This window comes from Pseudorca crassidens, chromosome 14 (assembly GCF_039906515.1).
Source record: "Pseudorca crassidens isolate mPseCra1 chromosome 14, mPseCra1.hap1, whole genome shotgun sequence".
Taxonomy (NCBI): domain Eukaryota; kingdom Metazoa; phylum Chordata; class Mammalia; order Artiodactyla; family Delphinidae; genus Pseudorca; species Pseudorca crassidens.
The window spans coordinates 8,880,695-8,903,012 of NC_090309.1; the positions used below are offsets into that span (position 1 = coordinate 8,880,695).

The window sequence follows — 22,318 nt, forward strand, 5'->3', positions numbered from 1 at the left end:
GGATTCAAGTTACTCTCTAATACCCTTTCATTTCATCCTTAAAGACTTTCTTTATTATCTTTTATAGGGCAAGTTTTCTAGCAATGAAATCTCTCAGTTTTTATCTTGAATGTGTTAATCTTTCCTCCTTTTGATGGATAATTTTCCCAGATATAGTATTCTTCATTGACAGACTTTTTCTTTCACCACTTTGAATATTTCATCCCACTGCCTCTGGCCTCTATGGTGTCTGATGAGAAATCAGCTGTTAATTGTACTGGGGATCACTTGCATGTGATGAGTCACTTGTCTCTTGATGCTTTCAGGAGTCACTTTTAGGGCCTGGTGCTTTCTGTTGTGGACAGTTGTTTGTTATTGATTCCATTTCTTTAACAGATATAGGCCTATTAAGATTGTTTGTTTCTTCTTGTGGGAGATTTGACAGACTGTGCCTTTCAAGGAATTGGTCCATTGCATCCCGGTTATCAGTTTTGTAGGCACAGAGTTGTTCATAATATTCCTTTACTATCCTCTTAATATGGGATCCCTAGTGATGTTTCCTCTTTCATCGCTGGTATTTGTAATTTGTGTGTTTTCTCTTTCGTTCTTAGCTAGCCTGACTAGAAGTTTATTGATTTTATGGATCTTTTCAAAGAACCAGAGCCAGCTTTTGATTCTGTTGATTTTCTTTACAGATTTTGTTTTCAATGTCATTAATATCTGCTCCAGTTTTTATCATTTTTTTCTTCTGTGTACTTTGCATTTAATTTGCTCCTCTTTTTCTAGTTTCCTAAGGTGGAAGCTTATTGACTTTGGATCTGTCTTCTCTTTTAATTTAATTGCATTCAATGCTATAAATTTCCCTCTAAGCACTGCTTTTGCTGCATCCCACAAATCTTGATAAGTTGAATTTTTATTTTCATTTAACACAGTCACTTTCTAACATGATTCTAGCTTTGACATTTCATCATATCTTGTATTACATTCCAATAACCTTCCTGAATTAAATGCACCACATCTACAGAATCCTAATGAAATAATTCTTCTTCCACATTTTGGGGGGATTTTTTCAGTGAGAGCCTTAACACTGATTTGTGGAAGCATTACATGCTACTCTTATGCAGATGTTTTTGTTTGTGTTTTTTGTCTAGAAAATACAGAGCTCACTACACATGAGAAAACGTATGCTTGAGTTAAACAAAATACTGGCCCTTTCTAGCACTCTCACTTGCTGCTTATTAATCAGCTTCGTCAGTATTCATCTAGGAGCTTAGCTTTGACACTTATATCTTCTTTAACCCAAGTCCTGCCAGGTTCAATGTTTGAATTCTCCCTCAGATCTGCCCACTTAGCATCATCTTCACATACTATCACCCTAGTCCAATATTCTTTCATTTCTTGTCTATATTAACATCCTAACTCTCTTCCCTCATCCTCACTTGGTCCCTCCCCTCCAATCTTTTCCCACACAATAGTCAAAGTGGTTTTTTTCTAAATACAAATCTGATCTTATCATTCCCTTGCTTAAAAGCTTCCACTGGGTTCCCACTGGTCTGAAATTAAGAACTGACTTCTCGGGCTTCCCTGGTGGCACAGTGGTTGAGAGTCCGCCTGCCGATGCAGGGGACACGGGTTCGTGCCCCGGTCTGGGAAGATCCCACATGACACGGAGCGGCTGCGCCCGTGAGCCATGGCCGCTGAGCCTGCACGTCCGGAACCTGTGCTCCGCAACGGGAGAGGCCACAACAGTGAGAGGCCCGCGTACCGCAAAAAAAAAAAAAAAAAAAAAACTGACTTCTCATGCCATGGACTCCAGACCCAGCATGGTCTGGTCCTGAGGTACTTTTCCAGACTCATCACAGGCCAATTGCTAACTTGAATTCTGAGCTCTGGCCACACTCATCTTTTCCAGCTCTACTAAAGTGCCATGCTCCTTCCTGCCTCAGGACCTTTGCATGCGCTATTCTGTTGCCTAGCGTAAATTCTTCCCTTACTCCCACCCTTCATCTCATTAACTCACCCCCTCAACCCTCAGATATCAGCTCCAATGTTATTTCCTCAGCGAGGCTTTCCTTTACCCCAAAAACCTCAGGAGCTCACACCTTTCCTTAGTCATACTTCCCCAGGTGGGAATTATACTTCCATGTGCTTCTGATTTTCTACCCTTCCTGAACAAGAAATGGTACAAGATCCTGCTTTATTTTATTAGGGGCCATTCCATGTCTGTTTTTCGTCATTATACTCACTGTCTAGCACAGAGCTACGTATAGTGAGCATTCAATAAACAAAAGAATAAATAAATGGATCAAACTTTTTTTATGCTATCATTACATTCTATGTGTCAGCACAGTTCTGAGTGTTTTACATATATTTTCTCATTTAATTCTCACAACAGCACATTGGGTAGGTATTATCATTATCCCAATTTTGCAAATAAGGAAACTGAGGCACAGATAATAAATGTCTTGTCCAGGGTCACACAGGAGTGGGCAGAGCCAAGATTAATGTCTTTGTAACTCCAAACCTGTGTACTTCACCATCACCAATGACTACAGGGAAATCCAGCCAGTTATTTAATACAATGCCAATAAAAATGAGCATTGTCTCTTTCTCCACTTGTTAAAAAAAAATGCTCAAAACTCCCGTAGAGCTCCTTGACGGAAATTCCTACAGAGCCTGAGTGGACCTTTTGCCTTTTCCTTGTCTCTTGGCATTGAGTTTGATATTCTGAACCAACCAAGTATGCGGAGTCCAATTTCGGCATCACTACACAACATGATTAGACTAATTATCTCTAGTGAGTCATAAAATGTCTGTGAAGGTTACTGCAAATGCAGAGTTCCTGAAATGCTTTGAGCTGAAGCATCATCCAAAGAAGAGTAAAGTCTCCCTAACTTTGGACAAATTCTTGAACGTTTTGTGAGAAAGGCCATATTATCGTTTGAGAGCCATACCTGGCACACACACAGACACAAACACATAGAATGCTCGTATATGCCAACACCAATGTCTCTGAACAGCTCAGCACTTCAGGAGAGATGCACAGCCTCCTGTGTTACTTTATTAAGAGCTGTGTTAAGGTATAATTGATCACTGATAACAATAAACCATATACATTTAAAATGTACAAACTGGTAAGTTTTGCCACATGCATGGTTAGGTTTCTGTCAATCATTTTGCTATTTGTTGTCTATTGGCCCCATCTGTCCTTAATTCTCTCTCTTTTTTTCCTGACAGCTTTTGGATTGAGTATTTTCAAATCCAATTTATCTCGTTTGTTGGCTTGCTTTGTTATTTAGTGGTTATTTTAGTTTACAGTACACATGTTCAATGTATCACGGTCTAATTTCAATTGATATTATATCACCCCACACATAGTATAAGAACCTTACAATAGCATATTTCCATTTCTCCCCTCCTGGATTTTTTTTTTTTTTTTTTTTTTTTTTGCAATGCAGTGGTTTGCTTTTTTTACAATTGTGGTAAAATACACATAACACAAAATGTATCATTGTAACCAGTTTTAGGTGGCATTAAGTACATTCACACTGTTGAATCACCATCACCACCATCCAACTCCAGAACTTTTACAGTATCCCAAACAGAAACTCTGTACCCATTAAGTGACTCCCTCCATTCCCCAATCCCACCAGCCCCAGGTAACCACTTTTTGGGTCTGGCTTTTCACTTAGCATAGTGTTTTCAAGGTTTATCTGTGTTGTAGCATGTGTCAGAGTTTCCTTCTTAAAGCTGAATAATATTCCATTGTCTGTACATACCACCCTTTGTTTAGTCATCTGTTGGTGGACTTTTGGGTTGTTCATCCTTGGAACTTATGAATAATGCTGCTATTCCCCTCCTGCTTTTATGCTACTATTGTCATACACTTAACTTTTATATACATGGTATAAACCCCACAGTACACTGTTATTATTTTAGCTTAAACAGTCAACTGTCTTTTAACGGTATCTGAATAGAAAAATACCACCTATTTACCCATGCAGTTATTCCCAATGTCCTTAATTCCTTTGTGTAGAACCATGTCGCCATTCATTTCTCTCCATATCAAAGTATTACATGCTGCTTCTGCCTGAAGGATTCCCTCTAACTTTTCCTGCAGTGCAGATGAGCTGATAATAAATTCTTTCAGCTGTTGTACATTTGAAAATGTCTTTATTTTGCCTTTGTTTTTGAAAGATATTTTCACAAAATATAGAATTCTAGATTGCGAGTTTAAGGTACTGAATGAAAAAAAAATAAGATGTTACTCCACTGTCTTTTCACGTGCAGCAAGGAATCTGCTGTCATGCTTATCTCTGTTCCTTTTACAGAAAATGTCTTTTTTGCTCTGCTTGCTTTTAACATTTTCTCTTCCTTAGCGGTTTCAAGCAAATTGATTGTGATGTCCTTTGGTACAGTTCCCCTCATCTTCTTGTACTTGGCATTCATCGAATTTCTTGGATCTCTAAGTTATAATTTTCATCAAATTTGGAAATTTTTCAATCTTTATTTTTCCAAATATATTTCTGTTCTCCCTCCTCCCCTCTCCTCAGGAATTCCATCTACATTTGTTTACTTGAAGTTGTCCTACAGTTCACTGACGCTCTTTTGTTATTTGTTCTTATTTTTTATTTATTATTGGTTTTTTTTTCTCCGTATGTCTTCTTTTGGATAGTTTCTATTGCTATGCCTTCAAGATCACTAATCTTTTTCCCTGCAATGTCTAATCTGCCATTGATCCCATTCAGCATGTTTCCAAGTAAGATATTTTCTTCCCTAAAAATTTTCATCTCTAAAAGTTCAACATGTATTTTTTAAAAATACTTCCCTGTCTCCACTTAACTTTTTGAACATATGGAATACAGTTGTAACTGTTTAAATGTCTTTTTCTGCCAATTCTAACATCTGTGTCAGTTTTCTTCTTTTCATGCCTAGTAAACTTTGATTGGATACCAATTGCTGTGAATTTTACCTTGTTAGGTACTGGATGATTTTATATTCTTATAAATCTTCTTGAGCTTTGTTCTGAGATGCAGTTAAGTTACCCATAAAGAACTCTCTACTTTCATGTCTTGCTTTGATGATTTCTTAGAAGGGCCCAGAGCTCAGTTTAAGGCTAGTCAGTCCCCATTACTGAGGCAAGACCTTCCCAAGTAGTCTACCCAGTGCTCTGTGACTTATAAATTTTTCCAATCAGGCTAGTAAGAACAGGCACTGTTCCTGGCCCTGTGTGAGCTCTAAACCCTTTCTTTCTAATTCTTTCCAAAGGATCTTCCCCAGCCTCAGGTAGTTTCCTCATAGAATGATCAATATTGAGCAGAAATCACAAGAGGGGCTCATTGCAGATTTCCAGAGTTCTCTCTCTGTGCACCTCTCTCCTCTCTGGTACTTTGTCCTGTGAAATCTTGATATCTTGATCTCCCTGGACTCCTAACTCTGTCTCTCAAACCTGGAAGTTTGCTCTGGTCTACCTGGGATCCTTCTCCCTACACCATGGCCTGGAAACTCTCTCAGAGCACTAAGCATTAAGCTGGGACAATCAGAGTTTACCTTGGATTTTCCTGTATCTCAGAGACCACTGGCCTTGGTTGCTTGGTGTCAAGCGCCTTTAAAAACCAAAGTTTCATATGTTTTTGTCAGTTTTTTTTTCCCCTCAGGGAATTATCATGCACTGCTCTTGGTAATTAAAAGAGGTCAAAATTACCAACGGCCAGATTGTGTGGCCTCCCCATCTTCTTATTCCAGGTATCAGGCTGATGAGTCATCCCTGCCAGGAAATGCCCTCCCGGTCCTGGTCCTATAGGTGCCAGTTGGTCCCTGAACCAGTGCACCCAGTCCAGGGGGCAGATGGGGGCCGCTATGTCCAGGAAGGAAGACTTTGTCTAATTCACATGGAGGTTCCACGTGTAATGACAGCTCACCTGATCTCCTCCATCCTACCCTTCCTCTCTCCAGATGGCTACCATATCTCCTCTGGCCTGCAGGCCCTGGGCAGCCAAACATGGAAAATGACTGCTGCCCTCACACAAAGCAGACGCAGGGTCTTGGGCTGACACAGCCTGTGCTTCAATAACATTGGGCTGTGGGCAGCAACAGGGGCAAGTCAGACGCTACATGTGGCCTTTGGGGCCAAAGCAAGGTTACAAAAGCTTCTTTTGGTATCCAACAGTGGAAAGGTCCTGACCAAATTTTCCTTTTTAAATAGAAATGATAGGGACTTCCCTGGTGGCGCAGTGGTTAAGAATCCACCTGCCAGTGCAGGGGACATGGGTTCGAGCCCTGGTCTGGGAAGATCCCACATGCCGCGGAGCAACTAAGCCCATGCGCCACAGCTACTGAGCCTGAGCGCTAGAGCCCACGAAATACAAGTACTGAGCCCACGTGCCACAACTACTGAAGCCCGCACGCCTAGAGCCCATGCTCTTCAATGAGAGAAGCCATCACAATGAAAAGCCCATGCACTGCAACGAAGAGTAGCCTCCACTCGCTGCAACTAGAGGAAGCCAGTGTGCAGCAACAAAGACCCAATGCAGCCAAAAATAAAAATAAATAAAATAAAATAAATTAAAAAAAAATAGAAACGGTACATTTAAAGCATCTTTTGGGACTTCCCTGGTGGTCCAGTGGTAAAGAATCTGCCTTCCAATGCAGGCGACGCGGGTTCAATCCCTGGTCGGGGTACTAGGTTCCCACATGCTGCGGGGCAGCTAAGCCCGCGTGCCACAACTACTGAGCTCGTGTGCCTCGGCGAGAGAGACTGTGCGCCACAACTAAGACCCAATACAGCCCCCCCCCAAAAAAAGCATGTTTTGAAAGTTTATGCTTGGAGTTATTTTGGTTTTTAGTTCTGTGTGTGTATTAGATTGAAACAAAGGGATGACAATCTATCTTTCTAAAGATTACAGAGGCCAATAGCTCTTCTGTTTCCTTTAGAAACAACATCTAAAAACCTTCTGTTAACCCTCAAGATTACCCCAAGCTTCAATATTCCCTCTGTTAGTCTGCTCAATATGCCATAACAAAATACTAAAGACCGGGTCGCTTAAACAACAGAAGTTTATTTTCTCACAGTTCTGAAGGCTGGAAGTCCAAGATCAAGGTGCCTACAGGTTTGGTTTCTGGTGAAGCATCTCTTCCTGGCTTGTAGATGGCAACCTTCCGGCTGTGTCCTCATGTGATGTGAAGAGAGAGAGGTCTCCAGTGTCTCTTTCTCTTCTTATTAGGACACCAGTTCTATTAGATTAGGGCCCCATCCTTACGATCTCATGTAACTTTACCTCCATAAAGGCCCTTTCTCCAAATATAGACACACTGGGGTTAGGGCTTCAACATCTGAATTTGGCGGGACAGATTTCAGTCCATAGCACTCCCCCAAATACCTTAGCAGTGAGTATTTGTCTGGCATGAATGTTTGCCTTATCCCAGGTCCCCTGCTTCATTTTCATTCTCTCAGGATGACAGAGGACTCTCTGAGTCCTTGGCTCTAAGCTCACGCTGAGGGGGGACGGGTGTCACCACAAGCGAGCAGCCCCTCCAGACAAGCCTGACTGGGCCCCTCCTTGGAAACCCCAGACAGCCGGTCCTGGGGAAGCAACTGCAGCTGCTGCTGCCCCAGACCCAAGTCAGGACACCCACTCACAGGAAAAAGCCACTGTTGCCAGGAATTTATTAAGTCGCACAGGGCAAGCTCACCCATGCCTTCTACCTCCTCCTCCCTCTACTCGTGTCCCCTTCCCCGCTTCTCCTCTTCAACTGCATCCCTGACCCCAGCCAGCCTGGCCTTCTTGCTCTCCTCCCCTGGTGATGCCTCTGTAACACAAGGCAGGGTACCAGGAGGCAATACAGCATGGCAGGGGCTTCCAAACTTTGCCGCACATTAGGATTGCCTGGGGAACTCTCAAAACTCCCAATGTCCAGATTGCATCCTTTATGGATTAAATCAGAATGTCTGGGTTGGGAGCCAGACATCAGTATTTTTACTGAAGAACTAGGTTTTGAATCCTGGCCTCATTACTTCTAGCATGGCCTTGGGCAAGTTACTTAACCTTAAATGGAGATAAAAGTAGCAGCTATCTTATAAGATTGTGGTAACGATGAAATGAGCTAATACTTGTGAAGTGCCTAGAACAGTGCCTGACATGTAAGGTATGTGCTTTGTTAACTACTGTTATTACCAGCCGTGCCCTAAATGAAACCAGTCCCCTACAGAGGAAAATCCTTTACTAACTCAAGAACTCAGGACGAAGAATCAGTATTCTCACTGCCCTAACTGTGAAAGAGAAAAGATGGAGCTAACATTTACCAAGTACCTGTTTGGTGCAAAGCATGCATTATTTTACTTAATTTTTACAATAATCTCTTAAGACTGATGTTATCATTATTTAACAGGAGAATAAACTAAGGCTCAAAGAGATAGACTCAGGTTAATCTAGTGATGGAGTTGGGATTTACAACCAGATTTCTCACTCCAAACCCAGGTTCCTCTGAATCCTCTTTTCAACTGGATCTTGACCTATGGACTTCCGTGTTTGTCTTTGCATAGCCTAATTTTAGCAAAAATCCTGAGAAGACAGTTTACCCGGATCCCCCAACCCCCATACCTGAGCAAATTCCTCATTCCCCCTGTCCCCCAGGTGATGTCTGATCACCCCGGCCCGCCTTCAGCAAGAATCCTGTCAGATAGGTTTAGCCAGAAATCCCCTTTTAACCCTGATGTTTCTTCTTGGTAATTTTCCACCCACCAACCCTCCACCCTGCTCCTTGCCTGTAAATCCCCACTGGTCCATGTTTATTCATAACTGAGCCCACTTCCATACTGAGGTCTCTTTTCCCCTCTTGCAATAGTTCCTGAATAGAACTCTGATTTTGCTTTGACAAACTGCAGACACACACATGTGCACACACTGACACACACACACACACACACACACACACACACACACACACACAAGGAGCACAGCAGAGCTCTGGAGAGTCCCCTCAGGAGCTGGGCTAAGGAGCTCTCCTTGGTAAGTAAGGAACATGGAAACAGCCCCCATCCCCAACCAGTAGCAGTTATGACTCTTTTACACTCGTGCCCGTAAACAGCACCCACCGTGATCTGTTGTGGCCACGTCAGTATTGGGAGGCTCAGCCACCAGACTCTGGATCTGGGCCAACGTGCTGCTGGCTTCCTGCATCTCCCTCCAGATGAGAAACACGTCCTCTCTGACCCCAGCTCCTGGAAGGGAAACACGTGTGAGCAGGCAGCTGTGGAAGGCCCCAGAATGCTCTGGTGGTCCTAGCAAGCCTGGCACAGCCCGGCCAAGTTTCTAGAATATTTCTGAACACCCTCTTCCATTTGCTCCACTAACGTCTTTCTGAGATTCAGAAGTGAGATCCCTAAGAAAACGCTGTCATCTCAAGAAATCGTAAATGCTGACCTTAGGAGGTAATAAATCCTTATAAAGTAAATATTTGTGGCAGTCAGGATATTTTAAGATGAATTTATTGATAATACTCAAATAAGATAAAGAATAAAAATATTCAAAGGCACCCAATAAAAGCCAGGGTGATCACTGTGAGCAAGGGAAACAACGGTATATGGAAGTAACAACCCCTCACCTCTCTTGATTAAGCTGAGATTCCCTGCTTCTTTGAAACCACCTTCACAACTCTATTTTTCCCTAATGTAATAACAATTCTTTGGCCTCCTTTTCTGGACCTCTCCTGTCGCAGTTAAGGGTTTGGTTTGGCTGTATGACATTTTTTTTTTAATGATATGGCTTAATTAATATAGACATTTATATCATTTTAGCCATCAGTCAATAGACGTTCATCCCATGGGTAAGAGGTCCAAGGCTGGGACAGAGGCTCTGCCTCCACCAGGATCCTGGCTCTAATAGATTAGTAACCTCCAGAGGTTAAGGAGGGTGTAGGAGCAGGAGGGGGATGGGTATGACTATAAAATGCAACACGTGGGAACCTGGGGTGGTATCCTGAGAGCATCAATATCGATATCCTTGTTGTGATACCGTCCTATAGTTTTGCAAGATGCTACCATGGGGGAAACCCAGTAAAGAGCATGTGGGCATTTCTGTTATTTCTTACAACTGTATGGGAACCTACAGTTCTCTCCACCAGAGCTCGCTGTGCGTACGAGGCCAGCAGTGACTCTAACAGGCAACCGTGCTTAGAAGATGCCACTCACCCATTTTCAGTGGCAGCCACGGGCCCAGCCGCCAGCCTGGCACCACTCACGGCATCGTGGGGGTTACAGGGGAGTCCCTGCTCTGGGGTGCTTCTAAAAGGGTTGCTCAGACAAGAATTCAGCAGACGTATTCTCTAGTTTTAAAGACTCCATTCCAGTAAAATTTATTTAAAAACAAACATGCACAAGAAATCTACTTCACAGACTGTGTACAGTCGGCTCAGAGAACACTGATGCTGTTATTACTTAAGTAAGCTGAGTCCCGATTCTCTAATGATAAACACCTTTTTGGGGTATCTGCTACGTGCCTGGCATTGTGCTTAGGCCTTTCGAAACATTTTCTCATCTCTCTTCACAATTCTCCAGGCAAATTCTATTCCTGTCCCCATTTCCCAGCTGTGTAAACTGAGGTGGAGCTAGTTAGTTGTCCAAGGTCATACCCTCAAGAGTGGCAGAGCAGGGTGTCAAACCCAAGTTGGTGTAACTGTACCAACTCAGCCACCCTGACTAGGTGTCCTGGAAAAGGGACGGCTGGTTTATAGAGGTCCCTACCCAAGCTGCTGATGGCATCCCACTGAACAGTCCACAGATGCCTGAGATCCCACAACCACAGAGAAAGAGAACAGCCATCACGTGTAGGGGCCGCCCCAGGAGATTCGTCCACCCTGGGCCAAAAGACTGACCTTAAGCTACCAGGGCAGACCAGAGTTGATGTTTCTGACTTTTAAAATGTAGTCCGGAAGGGTGGGGCGGAATTAAGGGAAACCAGAGCTCTGGCCCTCCTGAAGTTGGCCAGATCAAGTGAGAGAGTATTAATAGCTATATTTATTAAGAAGCAAGTGACAAGCCCTGACAGAGATGGATGGCCACCAGGGCTCCACAGCCATCAATAGCCCGAGGAGTGAAACGTGATGAGTACCCAGCTCCACGCTGGAATTCCAAAAATATCGCAGGCTGCTACCCATCGCAAACCTGGAACCCCCAGGATTTTCTGACCCTGTGAAAGCAAAACTGGCTTCCAGCTGCTTGCTTTAGCCTGGAGGTGTTAAGTAGCAGAATTCTCTCTTTAAAAGTTTCAAATGAGTCAAGGCTTTCCATTTCCCCCAGGCTTGTCAATAACATCTTAAGAAGGAGTAGACTACTCCTTCAGCCTCAAAGGAAAAACTTCCAAGGAAATACAGTTGCCGCTGGCTGATCCGAGGACAGGAAAGTGCGTTTAAGGGGCAGCAGTGACCCGGGATGTGCTCTCCTGAGCAAGCAGTCATCAGACTCTCACTCCACTGGTTTAGTCGTTATAATCCGGCAGCTACAGATTCCTACGCTGGTGATCAGAAAACAAAACAACTCAAAACTACCCATTTAACTTGGTCTGCTCTAAGAACAAAACATAATGAAACAAAACCAGCTAGCAGACAAGAAAAACCACGGGCAATAAAAAGCCTAACTTAGGGCTTCCCTGGTGCTGCAGTGGTTGGGAGTCCGTCTGCCGATGCAGGGGACGCTAGTTCATGCCCCGGTCTGGGAGGATCCCACGTGCCGCGGAGCGGCTGGGCCCGTGAGCCATGGCCGCTGAGCCTGTGCGTCCGGAGCCTGTGCTCCACAATGGGAGAGGCCACAACAGTGAGAGGCCCGCGTACCGCAACAACAAAAAAAAAAGCCTAACTTAGAAGGTAGAGGTTTTATTTCAAGTTATTCGACAGGCAGTCAGGAAGGGCTGCCATCTTTATCTGGGTCATTTCTAAGGAGCTTAGCTGGGAAATCAGACGGCTGCAGCCAAGGAGGACAGCCCCACTGGAAACAGAAGAGCGTGGAGGACAGGGCACAGGAGATTGCAGTATGCAGAGAGCTTTGTGAGTTTGAAGTTCTCCAGGCCAAACCAGAAAGGAGATGAAAACACAGCGGATCCTGCCGTGCACAGAGACAGGATATGGTTCCTCAGACAGACACCCAGGTGACCTAAAAGATCCTCCAACCCCAGCGGCCCCCTCCCACCCCAACCCCTGACATCCCCCATAGGCCTTGTGGTGACCACTTGAAGGCTCACAGAATGCTGACACTAGCTGGAGGTGACGTCACATCAAGCTGCTGTTTGTTGTCAGCACGCGGTACTGACTGGCTTGTTTAACATATGAAGGAGACCCACCTGCCACCAAACACTACCTCCCGGTTAAATCTTGCTTGTCTCACTTGTAGGATAAAGTCCAGTTGTCAGAGTCCAAGTCAGTCATCTATTCACGTGGCAAACATTTGTTGAGCGCTTAGTATATGTGGTGGGTGGGCACTGCCAGTGAACCCTGAGCTGGCATTCAAATCCAGGGCTCAAGGCCCCCGCCAGGACACCCCCTCTAATAGTCTGTCACCATGAGCCCAGTAAGAGCACCATCCTCCCAGCCCTCCAGGGCCCCTGCACTCCCCTGTGCTCCCTATCAGGGGGCTCAGAGCCCTCCACTGCACTCACCCAGCCCCACCCTTCATTCAAGGCAGCAGCCTGACTCCACCATCAAACTCTGCCCCGCCACCCCAGGAAACAGCCATCTGCCTCCTGTTCCTTTTCAATTCCCATGAAATGAACCAGCCACAGCCACTGCTCTCGGTGCTTTTGTTGCCAGGACACACGCAATTAAAGAGGCTGGCGCCATATGCAATTCCTGGCTGCCTGGCCAGCCAACCTCCAATTCCAAAGAGCATAAAGAAGCATCAGCCGGAGATGGTGAATTAGTGTATCCAGACCTTGAATCCAGGCTCATTTAAGTCAATCCTTCACAAACACGAAGCTTTATTTTTAGTAAGCAGCTGCTTACAGCACAGCTCACCACTCAGCGGTGGGTCCAGGGCCATCCTGGGGCCGAGAGCTGTGATCGACAGCTTTCCTGCAGTATCAGTCTGCTGTGTTGGATTACGGTTTATGTTTGCAAGGGCAGAATGTCTCTTCTCTCTTTGTATCCTCCACGGCACTCAGCACAGGGTCCAGGGTTTCCAGTAAGGATTCCTATCCTTCCTTCTTTTCATTTTTCTTTATTACAAAGAAACAATGACGGAGCACCTAATGCATTCTCTCCTCGAGGGATTGCTCTGTCCCATAACCGACAACCCCCAATAATGCAAGAAACTCTTCTAAATGGTAACAGATTTATATCATTTGAGCATATGGCTATACCCTAGGTGTTCCAGACATTAACAGTGACATGCCCTAGAGCAGTAAGTCATTTCTTTTTAGGTCCTCGTGCCACAGCAAGGCAAGGTCCCCACCCCCTCACCCCCGTATCTGAAATATTAGCAATACCAGGGGCAGGAAGGGAAGGGCTATTAAATTAAATTAAATTAAAACCACCCTCAGCAACCTGAATCCCAGACCACCCCCTGAGTCCTGCTGTGGCCCTTTCCCCATCGCCAGGACTCCTGGGGGAAGAACTGGCCCCCCTGGGTGGAGACTCTGCTGACTGCCTGAGCCCTAAATGCCTACTCAGTCTTGAGGATCTGAAAGAGTTGAATATGACTATAAAAGGCAGTATTTTCAGGAAAACACAGCACCTCTATTTTCAGAAAGTGATATAACATTTAAAAATAATAATAAACAATGAGGTAATTAAAATCCCCAGAGACCTAAAAATACAATATGCATCTGGTAAAAGGGTGTATATTATATCCATAAAGGGATTGAAAGTGGTGAAATCAGTAGTTTTTGTTGTAATGGAAGCATTCCCAGTTCCTTGTTTTAATTACATATTAAGATATTTTGCTCAGTCTCACCCTATGGAAATTAACCATTAATGAATTTAAAGCAAATAGAGTCATTTCACCATCTTGATAAATGTCTAATATTTTCTTGGGACAATGAATATATGTGTTTCACAAACATCATGATGCCTTAAAAGCAGTTTCAAATATCAAGTATGGACAACTCTTAATAGGCGGCTATGGTACCATCTCCTGGGGCCTCTTTCTTCTAAGTATAACACTGTAAAGTGCAAATGGAATGCAGTCTAATTGTCCAATATTCACATAGAAAACCTGTATATAAACCATAACTCTTCTCCCCATGGTAGGGAGCAAGTGTTCCACAAAACTCAGTAAGAAGCATGACCCCAGACTCTGTGGGCTACTAGCAAACAGGTGATAAAGACACAGGCACAAGAATAGAGAAGCAATATCTAAAGAGAAAATGCCCAAAATGCCCACGAATAAAGTTTAGTTGGATAAATCTATTCTATTTAGAATCGCTAATGCCGTTCAGAAGACACCAACTCAAAGGTAAGTGTTTCAATGAAATGGTAAATTCGAAGGAACTTTATGAGTTTCCTTTAGAGCAAAGTTATCAAAGTTTTTGTTTTTCAGCTTTCCTAATCACATAAAAGGCCTGCACTTCTTTCGGTTCTAAGGGACTTACAGTGCCCAAAAGAATTATAAGATGCTCACAGGGCTGCTCACTGATTTCTGTCAACCAACTCGGAACCAAGAGAGAAACAGTAAGGCTAGGACTGTTGTTTTGCGGGAGTGACCCCACGCTAGTATCTGCTCTGCCTCCTGCCCTCAATGGAAACCCGTTTTGGGGATGGTAGGTCACATGGGCTACTGGGGACTGGGTCTCACTCACATAAAGGGGTCTCTTCCCAGCTCTGCCAGGTCATTCAGGAATGAGTAAGTTTTAGGAGACTCATTATTTCACTCTAAACTCACAAGAGACTAACCTAGAAACCAGGAAGCCAATCATTTAAAAATATCCTTTTCACAACAGGACATCTTCTCGGAGAGTCACCATTCATTCATTTCTTCAACAAAACTCAATCAACGCCCATGATATCTGGGCACTGGAAATACAGAGTGAATAGGAAACAGCGTGAGCTTTGAAGCGGCTCCCCCTCCAGGGTGGTCTTCCCAAAGTGTGGTCCTCAGAACTTGTGTCGGAACCCCCCATCAGCTTATCAAAATGCAGATTCCTAGGCCACACCCCAGACTCACTCTGAGGGTGGGAATCCAGGAAATTGGACTCTTACAAGCATCCCCGTGAGGCTCTTGCAACAAAAGTTTGCGAAGCTTTTATTTCTATCATTTCTATCCAGCATATGCTTGGAGAAAAAACAAAAAAGTTGGGTGATTTCTGGGAATGGTATTCTAATACCCTGATGTCCCTATTTCTGCCCTAAAGAAATGCTCCTAAAGAGTCAGAGCTCTTTTTTGTGTCTGACCTTCAAGGTGTCAGAGAGTCCTTGACATACCATCTTCCAGATCCCGTTCCAGGCCACTCTCATTGATATGGTTCACAATATTCTACTATTTCTAAGAGTGTCATTTATTTTAGATGTATTTCATAATGGCTGCTTCCTGCTGATACAAAAAGAGGGAGGAAGGGGGGGGAAAGTAAAATTGACTTTGTACCTACTATGTGCCAGTCACTATGTTGGGCACTTAAACATACTACTTCATTTGTTCTTACAGCCATCACCCAAGTACGGCTCATCACTCCCACTTAACAGATGAGCAAACTGCAGTTCAGAGAAGTTAAGGAACTTGCCCAAGGCCACACAGCTAATAAGTGATAAAGTCAGGCTTCGGCCTCAGGTCTGTCTCCAACTCCCCCTCCCCGTACTCTTCCCATGTGGAGCACTGTCCTTGTATATCCTCAAAAATTACCACAATGCAGGATTTGTGTAAGCAAACCTCATCTGTTATGTACTGGTTGCTTTTAGTTTCCTTCAAGGGGCTTATAGGCTCATCTCTTCCTGGTATGGAAACCACCCAGTTTGTAATTGTGATCTGTAGACGATGATGGTTGGTGAGCTGCACTCTGCTGAGTTGTAGCACACACCTGCTTGCTTAGCTGTAATCTACCTGTGCTGGGATGGGCGGTCACCCACGGGCAGGCCCGATGGGTTTTACTAACTCTGAGAGCGCTCCAGGGTTGAGCTTCTACTACCGGCATACTGCATCCCTTATCAAACTGTTATTACTTTGAGGACAGAACTACGTTTATCCCTTTTTGTAACTACTCTCCTTGGTACATCCCTGACACCTTGTAGGCTGCTCCAGAACATCAGCTTCTTGAAGAGAGGGACCCCCTTTTTTCATCACTGTAACCCCAGAGCTCAGCACAATGCTCCACTTTCAAGTAATATATGTGGAGTAGATCCCTCACCTTGAAACCAGAACAAGCGTATTCAAATGTAATCAGGAATCTACACTAGCTCTTTTTCCTGGTAATTCAAGTTAATTTTTAAAAGATTTTTCAGAGATTTCTCTATGCTTCAGTGTTTTGTTAGGTGATGCAGGATGTCTGAACCCACTTGATTATTTCAGTGTGATTCTAAGAGATTGATTATCTTGGTGACTAAAGAACTGGGCTGAGTCCACCACGGCCCGGTGCCAAGAGAGGGTTCCAGTGAGCAGTGCAGGGGTCCTGGTGACAGGCTAAGAATAAACAAGGAACCCAGGATTTAAACCCGCTATGGGGGAAAAAAATACAGGGGGTCCCTGCCCTTAAAGGGACTTACTCTCTGGTGGGGAAAACTAGACCTTCCTACACATTAGGTGAAGGTGTGAACTAAGGGAACAAGAGGGTTGAGTGTAGGTGGGCAAGTCTTAAATCCTAAACTGAGATCCTGCAGCTGTGATGGGAAGGAGCAACGTTTTTTTCCCACTTTTACTATTTTTTTAAATTAATTTTTACTGGAGCATAATTGCTTTACAATGTTGTGTTAGTTTCTGCTGTACAGCAAAGTGAATCAGCTATACGTATACATATATCCCCTCCTTTTTGTGAAGGAGCAACTTGGAAATCATCAAGCAGAAGCATAATTGATATCCTAAGAGTTTAGGGTTCCCTGAAGAGGAAACTTGTCTTTTATTCCTTCTGAATCTCCTCCTCGCCCCTAGGGAGACACTAAAGCACACAGAAGGCGTTTCATAAATGCTTTGCCAACAAGAGGACTGTCTCAAGAAATCCAAGGCAAGCCATTATTAGAAGGAGCAGGACTTCGGAGACAAAGTCTCAGCCTTGTACACTGGAATGTGGCAGCGATTTTGGACGTGCAGCTGCTCCAGCTCCATCCATTGAATTAAACTGAGGTCTAGGGAGCAGAAAGGAGACCTCTGAGAGAACTGCTCTCAGTAGCCCATAAACAGGCGCCAGTCAGTGCTTCTATATTAAATTAGAGCTTAGAAGCAAAGAAGCCAAGTCAAGCCTGAGTGATGGGCCAGCAAACCTGAAATATCGAGTTAAAGATCACAAGTGTCTTCCAAGAATGAGGACTTGGTTGTTTATTCTCCTCAAGCCTGTCAGCCTGAACATACCTTAAAACACATAAATTTTGGTTTTGTAATACTGGGTTTCGTTCATGCATTTTTCTCCACCAACACACAAAAAATTGCAGTTTCCAAAGGTAGAATCATCCAATTTTTACAGCTACACCATTTTCGGACTTCAGAATAATACTGTTGAGCAGAACAGATTTTCTAACACCATTTTGCCAGAAGTACTGGACACAAACAAAAACACTCTCAGAAAAACACTGTCTTTTCCTATTACCTGAAATTCACTCCTGTTTTCCCCATTTAAAGAAAATTGAAGTATAGTTGATTTACAATGTCAGGCGTACAGCAAAGTGACTCAGTTATACTATACATATATGTGTGTGTATATGCTTTTTCAGATACTTTTCCATTATAGGTTATTACAAGGCATTGAATATAGTTCCCTGTGCTGTACAGTAAGCCCTTGTTGTTTATCTATTTTGTATATAGTCATGTGTATCTGTTAATCCCAAATTCCTAACTGATCCCTCCCCAACCCTTCCCCCCTTGGTAACCATAAGTGTGTTTTCAATGTTTTTGAGTCTATTTCTGTTCTGCAAATAAGTTCATTTGTATCCGTTTTTCAGATTCCACATGTAAGTGATACCATATTTGTCTTTCCCTGACTTACTTCACTTAGTATGATAATCTCTAGGCCCATCCATGTTGCTGCAAATGGCATTATTTCATTCTTTTTATGGCTGAGTAATATTCCATCATATATATGTACCACATCTTCTTTACCCATTCATCTGTCAATGGACATTTAGGTTACTTCCATGTCTTGCCTATTGTAAATAGTTCTGCTATGAACATTGGAGTAGATGTATCTTTTCAAATTAGAGTTTTCATCTTTTCCAAAACTCACTCCTTTTTACTTATTCATTGCAGTCTTTCTCTTATCCCATGAGCAAAGTATGGTGATCAGCAACTGAACCTATTTGCCGCTTCTGCTCAAGGAGCAGAGGCTGGCCAGCATGCTGGGCTGAGCTGGCCGAGGGGAGTCCAGGCTCAGAAGGAAGAGGCGATCACAGATCTACTAATGATGGCTGATGGTGGGAGACGGGGCTAGAAGTGAAAGGTGTTCAGCTGCCTAACCCTGATCTGGAACCATGAGGGGGTCCTGAGCTGTGGGTGTGGCTGTACATATGAAACACGCTAAAGTTAAGACTGCCCCTCAAGTGTCTGCATCTGCCTCTTCTTCTTCCTTCCCCTCCCCCCCCCTTCCTCCTCCTCTGGTATAAGATACCAGCTCTGGCTTGAAGTGGGAGCTCAGAGCTCCAACCACGGCCATCAGCCTGGGTGCTCATCCTACCACTGGATGTCTTGCATTCTCAACTCTGAAGAGCCTGGCGTGGAAAATGAGTCCACTGTCAGCTTCACCGATGAGTCCAGATTTCGAGCTACCCACATCAATGCCAAAATGATTGACTTTTGTTTAGGCTGGTGCCAGGCCCTCAGTGAAAAATTTTACTCTAATGTGATTTTCTCAGTCCATACTTACTATTTCAGTTTAATTAAAATGTTGAGGACAAAACAGGAAGAGAAAAACCAAAGTAAAAGATGAGGTCTGCTCCGAACCCTAGAGATCAGAAGCCTCTTTCCTTCCTGAGAGGGAGCCCCCAGACCACTACGTAGACCCCTCATTCTGGGCCCACAAGGCTTTCCTAACTTAAGGAGCAGCTTCCCATGGAATTAGGACTGTACCCCTTAAAGATACAGTCCCTGGAAAGGACCAGCAGTTAAAGTTCCTTCCCAAGTCAGCAATAACCCAGCTCCCATGCAGAACAATCCATCCCATCCAATCATGAAAGCTTCCGAGAACTGAAAATTACCACATCCAACTGACAAATATTCCTGCACCATTCACACCTCTCACTGCACCCAATCTGACAATAGGGAAGTGGGGGAAAGTCATGCCGAGAAAGGGCCCCACAGTATAATCCTAGGTACCACTGCTAGTAGATGAACAGGTGCTCCTGATTTCCTCTAGAAAGGTCCTGGTCACCTACCCTTAATAATAAACCTTGGAAATGGATCCACCTCCAATCAGGACGCAGCTAATCAGTACAGTATTCACTTCCTACTTCCAAATTCCGATTCCCACCCATCACTATGCATGCGAATAAACTGGTTAGTATCATAACTAGTCTGAAAATGCTCACTGTCCTGTTGGATTATTTTACTTTCTAGAGCCAATGTCTACAATAAAAGCCCACTTGGAATCCTAAAAGGAAACTAATATTAATTGAATGTCATTTTTGTACTAAACATTACCATGGGTGTTATATGCCTTAACTCCCCCAACAATCATATGAGGTAAATGTGATTTTTCCCATTTTTACAACTAAGAGAACATAGCTCAGAAAGGTTAGGTAACTTACCTAAAGTCACACAAGTAGTTAGTGGAAAAACTAACTAGGGTTTGAATCCAGGTCTGACTCCAAAGTTGATTCACTTTCCAGCAAACGCTGTTTGCCAGAGCCAGAAAAAGAATCATGCAAGAACAAAACATTGTGAAAGCTTTTGCACTACTGTTTAGCAAATATTCATTTCCCTCCCCACCTCGGTGTGAGTGAAGTAGATGTCCTCATCTGCTTGATGTGGGACTTGGTCATGTCATTTGCTTTGGCCAACAGAATATGAGTGGGTGTGACATGTGCAGAGGCCGTAAGTAGGGCTGCACGGCTTGGCCTGGCGCTTGTGCTCATTGCTCATGCTGACGGCCACAACAGAACTATATCCTGGAGAGCACTAGTTAAAGGAGGACACGTCCCTCCTCAATTAATCAATCTGCAGTTGACCTGTAGACCTGTGAGCAAGAAATAATGGCGAAAGTATTACTAATTTGGTGAAAACTATAAACCAGCAGGTCCAAGAAGCTCAATGAACCCCAAGGACAAGACACAGCTGTCAGGCTTGGAGGGGAGACTCAGTGGCAGGCTTTGCTCTTGAAAAGAAATGTTGAGAAGCTTCAGGAGGCAAAAGGAAGAAACAGAAGGGAGGAGCCAGGGAGAATGTATGTCACTCTTTCCTCCTCCAGTGGCTCAGCAGCAGCTATTAAAATATCACCTAATGAGGACTTAACTGGTGGTCCAGCAGTTAAGACTCCACACTCCCAATGCAGGGGACAGGGTTCGATCCCTGGTCATGGAACTAAATCCTGCATGCGTGCCGCAACTGAAAGATTCCCACATGCCACGACTAAAAAGATCCTGCGTGCCACAACTAAAGATCCCGCACGCCACAACTAAAACCCGGCGCAGCCAAATAAATAAATAAATATTTTTTTAAAAAAATATCACACCTCATGAAGAGTATGTGAGGAGGATGGTGGGAGGGAATAAAGAGAGGAGCTGAATTTTCATCCAGACTAGCATGGAAAAACTAGACACAGAGCCAGGCAAACAGAGGATCCCAGGGGGCAAGGAGAATAGAAGGGTATCCCCCCTCCCCTAAGAGTTCTCAGAAATCCAGGGGAAGGTCTTTGGACAGCACCTGGCCACAGAATCAGAGGTGAGAGGCAATTTACTCTTGATTCCTGAGGTGGGCAGGCACCACCATATGCACAAGAGCTCAGCGGGGCTGATGCAGTAGGTGCCATGAACCTTAGCCCTCTTCCCGTCCTCTCTCTAAATACTCCTGACAGCCAAAGAAAACTGCCCAGGAACTCTTAGGAAGTAATGTAGAAACAAATTTTAATGTAATGCACTATTTAAGGTACCACCCTAGGCAGCACATATTGCCTGTGTCAAAACACTGGAAAAGCTTTCTATCGCCCAAAAAGAGCAGTCCTGGGAAAATGAGCAGACAGGAAAAAATTCAATCTGGGGGGGAAATTCTTCCAAGTACATATAAGAATCCAAAGCAGGCACAGAATAAAGAAATGATTGTACACGATGTATCTAGTGCTGTCTTTGCAAGGAAGCAAGAAACAAGACAAAATTGTTCTCAGTCTACAACTACTTTTTGCTATCTCAGGGGAAGAGGATGATGTATGGATTTGCCCCAAAACATGAGGCCTAAAAGTTCGTTAAAATTCACACATAATTAACTTATTTGTAGATACTATTACAATTCATTTATCAAACCCATTACAAGAAATGCAGATTCCTACAAATAGCTATTTATTAACAAGTATCACACATCAAAATTAAGTGAAATAAGAACTTGTAGCTATGCATTTATCTAATCTATCCAGTCTCCACTAATCTGAGTTGGAGTAGTCCAAAGGACTTCGGAAACCTTAGAGAATAATTATAGCCTTTTAAATCTTGAATTGATAATGGGCACAAATGCAATATAAATGGTCCAAATTTTTAAAGGCTTTTTAATACATTGGCAAGGAAAGCTGCAGTAAGCAAACTGCTGATACAACTCAATAATTTTTTTTAAATATCTTTATTAGAGTATAATTGCTTTACAATGGTGCATTAGTTTCTGCTTTATAACAAAGCAAATCAGCTATACATATACATATATCCCCATATGTCCTCCCTCTTGCAACTCCCTCCCACCCTCCCTATCCCACCCCTCTAGGTGGTCACAAAGTACCGAGCTGATCTCCCTGTGCTATGCGGCTGCTTCCCACTAGCTATTTATTTTACATTTGGTAGTGTATATATGTCAATGCTACTCTCTCACTTCGTCCCAGCTTACCCTTCCCCCATACCATGTCCTCAAGTCCATTCTCCATTCTCTACATCTGCATCATTATTCCTATCCTGCCCCTAGGTACTTCATAACCATTTTTTTCTTTTTAGATTCCATATATATGTGTTAGCATACGGTATTTGTTTTTCTCCTTCTGACTTACTTCACTCTGTATGACAGACTCTAGGTCCATCCACCTCATTACAAATA

At 43.7% G+C, this 22,318-nt stretch overlaps 2 protein-coding genes across 4 annotated transcripts in view; one reads left to right on the plus strand and one right to left on the minus strand.

Moving 5' to 3' along the window:
• MGAT4A (alpha-1,3-mannosyl-glycoprotein 4-beta-N-acetylglucosaminyltransferase A) overlaps positions 1 to 9,040 on the plus strand; it is a 504,464-nt gene extending 495,424 nt beyond the window's left edge. The window contains exon 18 of the transcript XR_010934342.1: positions 9,031 to 9,040. The gene's annotated coding sequence lies outside the window, so the exon portion shown is untranslated. The remainder of the gene's footprint in view (positions 1 to 9,030) is intronic.
• VWA3B (von Willebrand factor A domain containing 3B) overlaps positions 1 to 22,318 on the minus strand; it is a 207,824-nt gene that overhangs the window by 118,803 nt on the left and 66,703 nt on the right. For all 3 annotated transcript variants that reach the window (XM_067704215.1, XM_067704217.1, XM_067704216.1), the window contains exon 8: positions 9,074 to 9,199. In XM_067704215.1, the coding sequence (XP_067560316.1) occupies positions 9,074 to 9,199 (126 nt within the window). The remainder of the gene's footprint in view (positions 1 to 9,073; positions 9,200 to 22,318) is intronic.